This window comes from Oreochromis aureus, linkage group 15 (assembly GCF_013358895.1).
Source record: "Oreochromis aureus strain Israel breed Guangdong linkage group 15, ZZ_aureus, whole genome shotgun sequence".
Lineage (NCBI taxonomy): Eukaryota > Metazoa > Chordata > Actinopteri > Cichliformes > Cichlidae > Oreochromis > Oreochromis aureus.
Window position 1 is genome coordinate 7,393,387 of NC_052956.1, and position 12,953 is coordinate 7,406,339.

Consider the following 12,953-nt stretch of genomic DNA (forward strand, 5'->3'; position numbering starts at 1 on the left):
ATTTATTTAACTATAGAAGCAACAAATTTTACAATTCTTCAGCCAGGAATGAGTGCAGAAAGGTGAAGATGTCCAGGAATAGTGCTGCAAGCTGCAAGAGGCTGTCAGCATATGTAAAAGAATAAAATATGGTAAAAACTTTTTTTTTAAACTAACAAAAAAATTGTGTGTTTTAATCTTGCCCAATTTGCCATGTTAAACAGTGGAGGAAATGTGAGGTTAAGACTGTAAATATGCTTTGTAATACTGTTAAACTGAACATTTGAACACTAGACTTTGTGGATCTGATCCATTTTGGAGCCTGCCTCTAGTACAGAGAACATCAAACTGGCTTTTCTGTCTGTGTAAAGAACACTACACATTTAATCCCTTTAGATATCACAAAATAACAAGAAAGAAGTGTCATTTTACCAGTATCTCTCAGTTTTCTACATGCTATTGAAATACTGCGATGGTAAATGTAAGAAATCTGTCAGCACAAATCTTTGGGCTTAAACTGTAAGAAACAAATGTGTAAAATTACAGAAAATATTTCTGGCAGCATATTTCCCAGGCTGTGTTGTATTAAAAAATAGAGAGTTTGTTAATTTAGAGAAAATGACCAATTTGTTCTTTATCAGCAGATAAAGCTGTAATATTTATCACAATACAGTTAAAAAGTCCAAAATCTATACCCTTCTTCACATTTTCCAACTCTTCAGTGGGCCAGATTGCAATCTTTGCTGGGTGAGTGCTCTAGTGGCACTTAGTCATACTTCAGTTCTTGCCCCATTTCCATGTTGGCTTCATGTTTTGTTTTGTTTTGCTTTGTTTGGGGGGGCAGAAGTTACCTTTTGCACTTTTCCCCAACCAAATGTACCCATTTTACATGTTAATAGCCATATTACAATACTTTTTACAGTACTGCAGCATGACCAGATGTTAATGAAAACATTCACGCTGACAGGATGTTTTTCTATTTAGGTACAGAGGCCAATTTAATGTTATTAGTAACACCTGAGTAAAAATGGCTTCTGTGACGCCCTGTGTAAAGTTTCGGTTAAGACACTTTTACTTGCTGCTTGTACAGAAAATAAATCAATCCGCCAGCAGCCAAGACACAGTAGTCTATTTGGCTCGTCTTCCGACATGTTTTTGTGTGTTAATACCTGTCTCGAGAGTTAAGACGGAAAGCTTTCATTAAATCTTCTCTCCGGCACAAACGTGACAGTATTCAGACAGGTTGACATTTATACGTTTATGCACTTTATCCGCCTGCTTCACCCCGACCCGCTGCTGGCACGCACACACTTGAGTTAATGACGTCAGTCGCTCGTGGTCTGGTTTATGGAAACATCATAAGCAAACACGCCCGACATGAACTATGTTTCGTGTCTGTTTTAACCGTTATGTCCTGTAGAGGCACGACACACTTGGGGAAAAAATTTATTGAAAATAGTAAATAAACACGATGAGCAAAATAACCCTGCGTAACCATGGCAACTGTGTTTGTTGCCATTAGAGTGCAAAGAAACGACCTGTAGGGCTTTTTAGCTGTTATTTTAGCTAACAAGTAGTCGAAAAAACACGTTAATTTATTGAAAACGACTTCGTAAAAGCGTGTACCTGTTACATAATGGACTCAAATTCGTTGTATTATTCTTTGGAGCTCGTTGCCGGTAGTGGACATATTTTAACCCCCGAGCAAAGAACCGCCCTGGAGTCTTCCTTAGTGCTCCTGAAGAAAAACTACAAGTTCAGTCGAGTGTTGTTTTGGGGTAAAATATTAGGAATTAATGGGGTTTATTTTATTGCTCAGGGGAGAGGAGAAGATGAGATGAAAGACAAAAAGAACCTGTATAGGTAAGACATCCGCCTCAAGTGTCTTTTTTTAAATTTTTATTTTAACCACTGTACATTTATTTAACATCGTGAGAAATACCATTTGGCTGCTGTTTTGTCGTGTTAACTTCAGCTTGAATTGCATGGATTGGTTCCTACTTCCCCCTGCGTCAGACTCTATGATAGAGGAAGTGTCCAAAGCTACAAAGGGTCGCTTCATGGGAGACCCCTCATTTGTGTATGAACATCAAGAGATCCACAGGCAAGGAGAGGGAAATGAGCCTGTAAATGAGAAGGCAGTGGTAAGTGTGATCAGTGCTGTTTAGAAAGAAGGCAAGTTGAATTACAGGATGAAGTGTTTTCCTGTTCCAATAAGTGTTACTGCAGTGTTCGATGATGCAACGAATTCAAACAAGAATGTACATGCAACCAAATTGAACATAATGTAAACAATCAAGACAAATGCCGAAGAGAGGTTTTTCACTGATTTTTTTTCTTCTTCTTTTTCTGGCTTATATTGGTTACAGTGACAGTTTGTTCTTGGTTACAGATAACAGTAACTGAGGAAAAAAGACTGGCAGTGGCCGTTCATCAGATCGATGCAGAAGTGTCTGTGGTGCCTCGTGGTGCCTTCATCAAGAGTCCACGTGGTCTTGTCCAGCTCAACCGCAGCTTTGGTGGTAAATATGTATATACTGTGGGGAAAATAACAATTCGATCCCCTTGCTTCACTTGACTTACAAAGAAATGAACAGTCTCTTAATGATCTGAAGGCAGTTGGGAGGACCACAGTCATCAAGAACAGCTTTGGTAACGCACTACTCTGTAATGGATCGAAACCTTGCAGCACCTGCAAGGTTCCCCAAGTCAAGAAGGCACATGACTGGCTCGTCTTAAGTTTTCCAGTTAACATCTTAATGGTAAATGGCCTGTATAGCGCTTTACTAGTCCCTAAGGACCCCAAAGCGCTTTACACATCCAGTCATCCACCCATTCACACACACACACACACATTCACACACTGGTGATGGCAAGCTACATTGTAGCTTACCACAGCCACCCTGGGGCGCACTGACAGAGGTAAGGCTGCCAGACACTGGCGCCACCGGGCCCTCTGACCACCACCAGTAGGCAGTGGGTGAAGTGTCTTGCCCAAGGACACAACGACCGAGACTGTCCAAGCCGGGGCTAAAACTGGCAACCTTCCGATTACAAGGCGAACTCCCAACTCTTGAGCCACGATCACCCCTGATTGAATGATTCAGAGATGGCTTTGGAGAAAGTGCTGTGGTCCTTTCCAGCCAAGAGATCCACGAAATAATTTTCTTGAAATCAGATCTATCATTAAAAGGTGCATATGTACAGATCCGGACTTTTGCCTACTAAAACACGTGCATTGTTTCTGTTATTCCTTTTCATGTTACTTTTGGGCCAACATGATGATGAACCTTCAAAACATCTTTTTTATATGGAATGGACAAAATGACACGTTATTGCATTTATCAACAACACATACAGTATTTTGTAGTAAGTATCTTTTGTAAAACATAGGAAAAATTGTGTGATTTTTCTTCAGGTCTCTCTGAGGCAGAAGCAAGGAAGCTTGACAATTTCCTTCACTTAAGACAATCAGAAAATATGAAGAAGAAATCTGTCCTGGACATGGGAGATTGGAACCCAGCAATGGACTATCTGGATGCACTCAGTGATGACATTCCTAAAGGTGACACTACAGAGCTTTATCTGTCCTGAACATGTCACATATTTTTTTCATTGCATAAATTCAACAGTGCAGGTCTTAAGATTTGTTTTTAACAAGTATTTCATTTTCTGCTAATTGCTCTTATTTTATAACTGATCTCTCAGCAGAATTGGGTCAGTGATTTGATGTTAACATGTGCTCCATTTCCCATGCTGCATTACAAGGGGTGATTTTCACACAAAATGCTTGTGGTGATTCAGCTGATTGAAAACCATAAGGGTCTTCTTCCAAGTGGAAACAAACTGCATAATTTTACCAGTAAAACGGTGGGTCAAGTGAGGCTACCAATAAACACAAACCTCTAAAACCGTCTGACATTAACGTACCAGCCACATGGGAAGGATTTTTGGGAATATATGCTTAGAAGAATTTCCCTGTGTCTGCTTACCCAGAGTTTATATGCTTTGGTCTGACACTCAGGCTTTTTGGATTTGGAATATCTGGGCTTTGAGTACAGGATTTAGTGCACATTAATTTGATTTTGGCCTTCTACCATAAACAATTCCTAAGGGGAGAGAGGAAAATGAAAACCAGGAGAGAAACCAGTAAAATAGGACCACCAAAAACCAAACTGATGTTGCATGATTAATGGAATTTTCTCACATTTGGATGGGAGTCAAACTCAAACCATAATATCGTCTACAGACTACTACCATCTATCATTATGTGGCAATGTAGCAGAAAGCATGACATGATAATCCTGGTTGCACATTATTGGAAAAAAAAACTATCACACCCAGCAGGAAAACATCAACAGTGAACACTGTGCAAAGAATAATGTGAAATCAGACATGCAAAGTCATGTCTGCGAGGTTAGCGACTGGATACGCTCCAGACCAGAGTGAATGTAAAGAGTGAGTGTCTGGATTTAACAGGGTGTGTGAGAGAGAGAGAGAGAGAAAAAAAAAAAGTGTAGCACCCTTAACCGAACATGCAGCAGATGTCTGACAGAGAGCTTCCACATGTGTACAAGTTGGTGTGTGTTCTTTGTGTTGATGCGGATGTCAGCTGCATCATGTCTAAAGCAGACAGCACACAGCTGTTTCAGTGCCACGCTCACTGCAGCGGATTGCATGTTCCTGCCTGAAAGGATAAAGAGTTAACATTTCTTAACGGGACACTGGGGGAAAAACAGGATCATGTATCTCCACCAAAAGACAGGTGCTTTCCTCTGAGACCCTAAGCTGGGCTCTCCCCCTTTTCCTTAACCATCCCACAAACCGCTTCCAGCTCCTGATTTACGTTTGTTTCTCCTCCTGCTACGCACATTACATGCTGTTGACGTGGGTTTTTTTTACTTTTAGTTGCATCATATTTTGAAATTAAATCCAGAAACGGGAAAGTTGCAACTTTTTTTAAAAATTGGCCTTTAAACTCTTTTATGTAATCACATGTTTTCATAGTAGCAGGTCCAATTAAATTATTGTTTTCAATTCCCTAGGTTCTTGGCATTCATGGTCACACCCCGAACATACTTGGCAAACGGGTTAGACTATAGACATCAAAAGCACAAAAGCATGATTCATTGGTGTATCCTCTGGCTGAATAGTGTAAGATTTCCAAAGATTAGTGTTTAGCCTTTATTTCAGCTCAGCTTCACGGTTCAGTTGGAGAACATAATTTAGCAGCGTCCTGTTTTTACTATTAACTGTTTACAAGTCTTGTGTGTTTGTGTTTAGGATCTTGGAGTCTTCAGTTTGAGTTCGCAAGAAAAGTGTGTGTGCTTCGCAGCCTGCTGTGGCTCGGCCTGACCTTCTACCACGTGCCAATGACACCACAGCATGGATACATCTACATAGGTGACGGGACCAAGAATTTGGACCTTCCTTTCATGCTATAAAAGCTTTTTTCAAGCTGGATACTCTCAGTAATTCACAAAACCAAAATCTGCTAAGATCTTGTATTATAAAACAAATAAAACTAGGTTGGTACAGTCAGTTTAGTGTCTACAGACTTTTTGTTGTATTTACTTCCAATTCACAAAAGCCGTGCCTACACAGTAAACACATGTTGAGAGGCAAAGTAAACACACATATTTTATTTGCACATCTGTGTTGCATTGAGTTTACACACTCACCATACCACCTACTTTGAAACTGTAACACTGATCAGGTTGTTGCTTGCATTAAGTTGTCAGCAGGTTTCCTTCAAGAGTCTTTTTCTTTTGAAAAGCAACAGTCAGAATAGATGGTGTCGGGTGGGTCTGAGTGTGATTCTTTAAAAGAGTGACTCAGCTTAATAAACAAAAGTTAGAATAAACACAGATGGATGAAGCTTTTAGGAATTGTTTCCCCCCTTCTCAGAACTGAATGACAACGGTCAAGGTTAACAGTCAGGGATATGGTGGTTTCATCCCTGAATAAATGGGCCCACCCACTTTCCTCCAGTTGTACCAATCTGTCAGGCTTTTTGGTCCTTCAGTGTTTTATGTACAAGGGCTTGACACCATAACGCACATTGTTCTTTAGTATTGGGTGGCCAACAGGCATGCGCTTCTTACACCATTTCAGTCCAGTTTTATAGATGGGTTTCACTGAGTCGATGGACCAGCGAGTTAGGTATCTGCACAACAAACAGAGATGCAGGGGAAATATTAACTGCACTGCACTGGATACAAATGGTGAAAAAAAGCATACACAAACATAGATACATGCGTCACCTGTTAAGTTTGGGCTTGGGTCTCTTTGGGACGTGGCCTTCTGGAAGTTTGGGTTTATGGTCAGGAAGCAGACCTTGAACACACAAAATAACAAGATGCATTTATTGACTTCAATTTCTCAGTACTTGTATTAAAAAAAATAAATACTGTTGCAAACTCTCAAAAGACAGTTATAAAGACATAATGTACCGATGACACATTAAGATTTACTTCTCACTGTCATTACAGTCACCAAATTACTGCTCAGTTTTCATTTAATGTAATGTTACAGCTGACAGTGTTTATCATCTGTGTAGAAGATGATAAACACATGAAGCAGACAAATCCAGGTTGTTCTATAATGAATAAAAGACTTGAGGAACAAACAAGAACAAGTTTACAACCCTACTATCATGTCTTGGTCCAGGTTACACAATGTTTTGTCTTTAGGCAGTGTCAAACTCAAACCTTTCATATCCACAAACCTTTCACAACAAGCTGGGATGCTTTGTAAAATGAAGGTATAAACAGAGCACAAAAGTTTGAAAAATTATTTGTGCTTGATTTTAAAAAGTACAAAGAAAATGCAGTGTACTGCCAAAAGTATTCGCTTGTCTGCTTTCACACACATATGAACTCGAGAGATATCTCATTCTTAATCCATAGGCGTTAATATGACGTCGGCCTAACCTTTGCAGCTATAACAGCTTCAACTATTCTCGGAAAGCTTTCCACAAGGTTTAAGAGTGTTTATGGGAATTTTGGGGCATTTCTTCCAGAAGCACATTTGTGAGGTCAAACACTGATGTTTCATGACCAGGCCTGACTCACAGTCTCCACTCTAATCCCAAAGGTGTTCTGTCGGGTGAGGTCAGGATTCTGCGCAGGCCAGTCAAGTTCTTCCACACTAAACTCACTCATCCATTTCTTTTTGGACATTGCTTTGTCACTGGTGAGCAGTCATGTTGGACCAGAAGGGGTCAAACCCAAACTGATCCCACAAAGTTGGGAGAGGGAAATTGTCCAAAATGTCTTGGGATGCTGAAACATCAAGAGTTTCTCTCACTGGAACTAAGGGTGCAAGCCCAACTCCTGAAAAACAACCCCCACACCATAATCCCCCCTCCACCAAACTTTACACTTGGCACAATGGAGTCACCCAAGTACTAGTTTCATGACAAACACCAAACCCAGACTTGTCCATCGGATTGCCAGACAGCATGGTGATGTAAGGCTTGGATGCAGCTGCTCGGCCATGAAAACGCACTCCATGAACCTCTCTACGCACCGCTCTTGAGCTAATCTGAAGGCCACATGAGGCTTGGAGGTCTGTAGTGAGTACTCTGCAGAAAGTTGTTTTGACCTCAGTGCAGTAAGTGCCTTAGCATCCCGTAACCCCACTCTAATTTTACATGGCCTATCGGTTCATATCTGATTTGCTGTCGTTCCAAATCACTTCCACTTTATTATAATAATACTAACTGTGGAATATTTAGTAGAGAGGAAATTTCATGACTAGACTTGTTTTTAAAACAACTCATCCACCTGAATACTGGAGTTAAGGACACAGTTGTGTTTGTTGACATAGGCAGCTAGAGCCATTCAGTGTCTGCTAGGCTCCCCCTCCAATAACAGGACTCCCTGAACTGCAACTCTCTGCTGTCCTTTAATGGAATTACCAACAAACATTATATAGTAATGCATGTTGCTAGTATTCATCCATATAAGGTAACTGATAGCTCTGAAAAATAGTGGGTAGCATCACCATGACTATGTCAATGTTTTATATTAAAACAGGAAAAATGTTGGAAGGGTCCAACAGGTGGAATATCTCACTCATTAGGAATTCATTAGATTCATTAGCAACAAGTCAGCATAATGACTGGGCGTAAAAAATGCACATAAATCTGTAGGAGAAAGACTTAGAGGGGTTTCACAATTGTGTACTCAGGTGAAATCTCTCAAAGCAAGAGAAAAAGCCAAGAATTAACTATGCTGTGATCTTCTGGCCCTCGTGTGTGTTTAATGCAGCAGAAATACTCTGATGGGCTCAGGAAAAGTATGAAAATCATGATCAGTGTACACAGTTTGTTCCCCTGCCGTGCTTAAAAAAATGACTGACTGCCAAACACTGAATTCCTTTGTTTATTGTGACCTGTTTTGCAAGTGCTGCATTACTGCACCAACATTATAATCAATTCATTCCTGTTTGGCCTCTTAAAATGTCTTTATATAACTGTTATGTTACATTTGTTACAATTTGCTGCCCTCTTGGCTACATCACTTTTGAAAAAGACCATTTTTATTGTCAAACATTTTTTACCTTGCTAAATAAAGGACATATAAAAGTCACTCTGCTGAACCCAAGCTCAATAAAAATAGACTCAGACAAAGTGGCTATTAATCTTTGTGTTTATTTTATCTGAGTAAACTAAAGAACCCACTTGCAGGCGGAAAGAAAGTACAAGGAGGCTTCATGATATATGACACGTGTCTAGAGCTGTGGAGGTGCTATCGATGGGTAACTTGAAAACTTAAAGCACAACAGCAGGACTTCCACTGACCTGCTCTGTGAGCCATCTGCACACAAATGGCAATCTTGCGGTGCTCTTCTGGACAGAGACCAGTGACTCTCCTGGGCAACATCCCTCCATCTGACCTGATGAACTGACTGAGCAACAAAACATCCTGGGAAGGGAAAAATACAAAAAAAAGAAAAGAAAGAAAATCAGGCTAATGCACTAAAATTAATAATAATGTCACTAATAACAGTGAAAGTATTTACTGTGTAGTTGTATTTGTTCTGCAGATTCCATCTGTAGATTGGACACTTGGCTGTGGGATTTGGAGGCTGTGATCCGACTGGAACTTCCAGAATTTGTCCTTCAATCTAACATGAAAATAAGAGATATGACAGTTACTTTATCAAAATCAAAGCATTTTTATTATACTAATAGCATATGTTATTTATTTACAAGTGCGGAATAAAACTCCTCAACTCCAACATGGTCTCTCACTGCTGGTTACAGAGTTTATTACGTATTTATATTAGGCCTTATTAAAATACATCAAAATGTTTTGTGTAATTATCCAAAACAGTGATGATTCAAAACCAGTTATGCAATTATTTAACTTCACAACAATGAAATTTTGAATAGTTCTGAGCTTTACTTACATTTGTTGTTTTACCATCTTGCTTCTCCAACACTGCAACAGACATTATGAAACATCAGACTTTACGTTACGTTTTAATTTTGCAGTTGAATTTCACTAATTCATGTATTAAATGTTGTTTTATTCCAAAGTAGGACGCTATGAGGCTGGAGCCCAGGGTGAGAGGTTCTAGTACACCCTGGACAGTCTGTCGCAGGGCTAACACAGAGATACAGACCACCACTCAGTCATTGTGAGGTGACAGTGCCAACTACTGCATAGTGGAAACAAAAGTGGTTTCCACACTGACATTGTAACTGACAATAAAAATCCTAGATTCAAGTTTTATTAGTCTGTACTTGCAGATATAAACAGGGCTTTTTCCATTTTAGTCAACAATCAATATTACTCGTTCAACTACTAACTCCAAAACTATTAACAGAATTGATCTTTCAAACTATTTTCATTAACTGTTAAAGCTATTCCTGTAGCTTTAACACATCTGGTTAAAGCTACAGAAATTTGCATTTCTTGATTCTAAGGTGAGAACAGATGACTACAACTTCTTACAATGCAATATTAAAATCTTTACATTACTAGTTTCAAAGTAATATTTTCCTCCGTTTGATCCGTCTTGGGTCTACCAAATTCAAACTAGATATCTATAATTTCCTTTAATTTCGAAAATGAAAGAAGTTCATTCATTTTAACTAACATAAAGTTAGTTGTTAAAAATGAACCACTAATCTTTATATTAATGCATATTATATAATATTTATGCACGTGCTGAATTCTGTCAAAAAGACAATTTTGTGAAATAATCATGACACAGAGTTGATCTGTAGTTGGTTTTGATGAATGTAGTACCTGTATTAGAATATGTTGTTAGGCTTAGTGTTTTCGATTTTGGTAAAATGTGGATTTTTCAACGTTGCCGCAAGCTTACTGGCATTTTAAAATTATTTTAATGGTTTCTATAACTTTGTTAGAAAGCTGAAAAAAGAAGCGCCTTAAAGGTTTCAGAAGTTCTTGCAGTGCATAAAGCATAAGCCTCAGGAAAGTTAACTGAAAAGTCAACACCTGCAGACGCCGCCGACTGATGTGTCATGCAGATGTGGTCGTCATCATTTAACGGTTCTAATGTATTGTTTCTTTATTGGAAAACACAACAGGAGAATAGCGTGTCCTTTAAGTGATATGAAATGAAACACATGCGGTGTATTTAGGAAAACATGCTAGTTATCCCACCGACAGGTTAAAGCTGTAACGTTTGCACACAAGTCTCACCTTGACGAATCCCCCTTTTCTGGATAGTTAAAGCAGTAAGCTGCGGAACATTTATCGTCCTTAAAGAACTCAAGTTGGTGCCTCTGGATTCAAGTTTTAAGCCCGCAAATGAGGTCCAGAGAGACCTGAACACACTGCGGGCTGCCATGTTTAATTCTTGACCTTCTCCTTCGTTCCTTCCTGTCTGTTAATCTCGCGAGAATAAAAGAGCGACACCGATGGCGAAAACCGCTTATTACATCTAAGATGGACAAAAAAAGGGAAAATCCCACAGGTTACACAACTACAGAAACATTATTGAACATTTTTGTTCCCATGTTCGTGTATGACATTTGTTCGTTTTAATTGTTTTAATAACTGACTTGCAGTATAAAAGCTGTATATGTTGTTACTTTTGGATAACCTTGTTGTTTTTTAATAAGCAACTTTTATAAAAGCTTTATATCCAAAAGTAAATTAATTTTCAAGTCCAATGAGATTAATTCATAGATTTATGAACCTTCATGAAAAGTAAGCCTATAGCCTCAAAGGATGACAAAATGCAATCTGAGATTGAAATCTAATAGATTAACCCACAAACAACACAGCAGCAGAATATCAGGCAAAATTAAACACAAGAGAAAAATCAATAAAGACATGCCACGCTGATATGTATGCAATTTATCTAATACACAGGAGAAAACCAGCAAAACGGGGCAGCGTGCTTCAGAGATATTTTTTTAACCCAGAGAGAGGCCGAGTATAACAGTACAAGTCAATTGCCTTCAAGGAAGATTTAAACTCAATGTTCCAGAGGAAGGAAAAATAACGCCTAGTCTAAACCACATCATGTGTTTTGGGTTCCTCTCATTGCTTTTATCCTTTTGATGTTGTTTTTTAGATTTTTAGAGATAGGGCCATCTCTATCCAAGCCGCACTCATCAGATGTAGAAGTATGAGAGACACCAACACAAGTATTGTACAGAACATGCAAAACATTTTGAGCAGAAAGCAGAAGATACAGGTAGACTCTTTGGGGACAGATAAAGAGGAAGATAAAGTATCTGATGTTTGATAACGTTAGCATCTGAACACTATGCCATTGTCCATTTTTCTTTCTTTCTTTCTTTTTTTTTTGCTGTTTTCTAAGCATTATCTCTAGGCTTTATCTGTTTTCCAAAAAAGGACCTTTATGAAACCCTTAATTGCTCCTACATCATGTGATAAGTTAAAAAAAAAAAAAAACTTTCCTCATTGTAAGTTCTAGCTTTCAAGCCAAGCTAGTAATAAGTGTTACATAAAAAAAAAAATCAGCTTGTCTTAAATGCACATTTTCTCTATTAAAATGTTTCTTCTTATTATTATTTATTTATAGGTTTGTCTTAGAGGGGTCAAAATAACCCAACGAATGACAAATTACACTAGCTAGTGTGGGTAATGTGGTACGTTTGGTATTAATTCTGACCACTAGAAGTCAGGTCCTTGGTTGAACAATCCAAGCATATGTCACCTTTGTGATAACTCAGAAGATCGATGTTGAGTGTTCAAATTTTTTTTAAAAAAGCAAAGAACAACAGGTGTGGTGAAAGGTACACTACCAGTCAAAAGTTTGGACACACCTCATTTAATTTTTTTTTTATTTCCTATTATTTTTACTACTTCCTATGTTGTAGATTCATACTGAAGACATCAAATATGTGAAGCAAGATATATGGAATAATGTAGCAAAGAAAAAATTGCTAAATAACTCTAAATATATCTTATATTTTAGATTCCTCAAACTAGCCACCCTTTGCTTTGTTGACAGCCCTGTAAACTCTTGGCCTTCTCTCAATGAGCTTCATGATGTAGTCATCAGAAATGGTGCCCTGTCGGGGGTTGGTAGAATTTGTAGAATTTCTTGGCTTACTAATGGGGTTGGTAGCATCAGCTATTTGACAACTGTTAGAATTCATATTATGGCAAGAACTAATCAGCTAAAGAGAAACAACAGTGCATCCTTACTTTAACAGCTGAAGGTCAGTCAGTCCAGAAAACTGCTAAAACTTTAAATGTGTCCCCAAGTGCAGTTGCAAAAACCATCATGCGCTACGGCAAAACTGACTCGTATCAGGACTGCCCCAGGAAAGGAAGACCAAGAGTCACCTCTGCTGCTGAGGTGAAATTCATCCGAGTCACCAGCCTCAGAAATCGCAAAATTAACATCACCTCAGATTAGAGCCCAGATAAATGTCTACATGACATGTCTACATCAACTGTTCAGAGGAGACTGCACAAATCAGACCTTTGGGTTCAAGTGGCTGCAGAAACACA

The 12,953-nt window shown here is 38.8% G+C and overlaps 2 protein-coding genes across 2 annotated transcripts; one reads left to right on the plus strand and one right to left on the minus strand.

Annotated features, from left to right (window-relative positions):
* Positions 1-1,336: 1,336 nt before the first annotated feature.
* On the plus strand, positions 1,337-5,520 carry rsph9 (radial spoke head component 9). The gene is made up of 5 exons (XM_031726259.2): positions 1,337-1,842; positions 1,955-2,123; positions 2,372-2,501; positions 3,398-3,544; positions 5,263-5,520. Exons 1-5 carry the CDS (start codon positions 1,616-1,618, stop codon positions 5,421-5,423), a joined length of 834 nt encoding a protein of 277 aa, XP_031582119.1. The 5' UTR covers positions 1,337-1,615; the 3' UTR covers positions 5,424-5,520.
* Positions 5,521-5,606: 86 nt separating this feature from the next.
* mrps18a (mitochondrial ribosomal protein S18A) lies at positions 5,607-10,851 on the minus strand. The gene is made up of 6 exons (XM_031726260.2): positions 10,662-10,851; positions 9,397-9,428; positions 9,007-9,111; positions 8,786-8,909; positions 6,243-6,315; positions 5,607-6,145 (listed from the first exon to the last, which is right to left on the minus strand). Exons 1-6 carry the CDS (start codon positions 10,807-10,809, stop codon positions 6,001-6,003), a joined length of 627 nt encoding a protein of 208 aa, XP_031582120.1. The 5' UTR covers positions 10,810-10,851; the 3' UTR covers positions 5,607-6,000.
* Between the last annotated feature and the right edge of the window lie 2,102 nt (positions 10,852-12,953).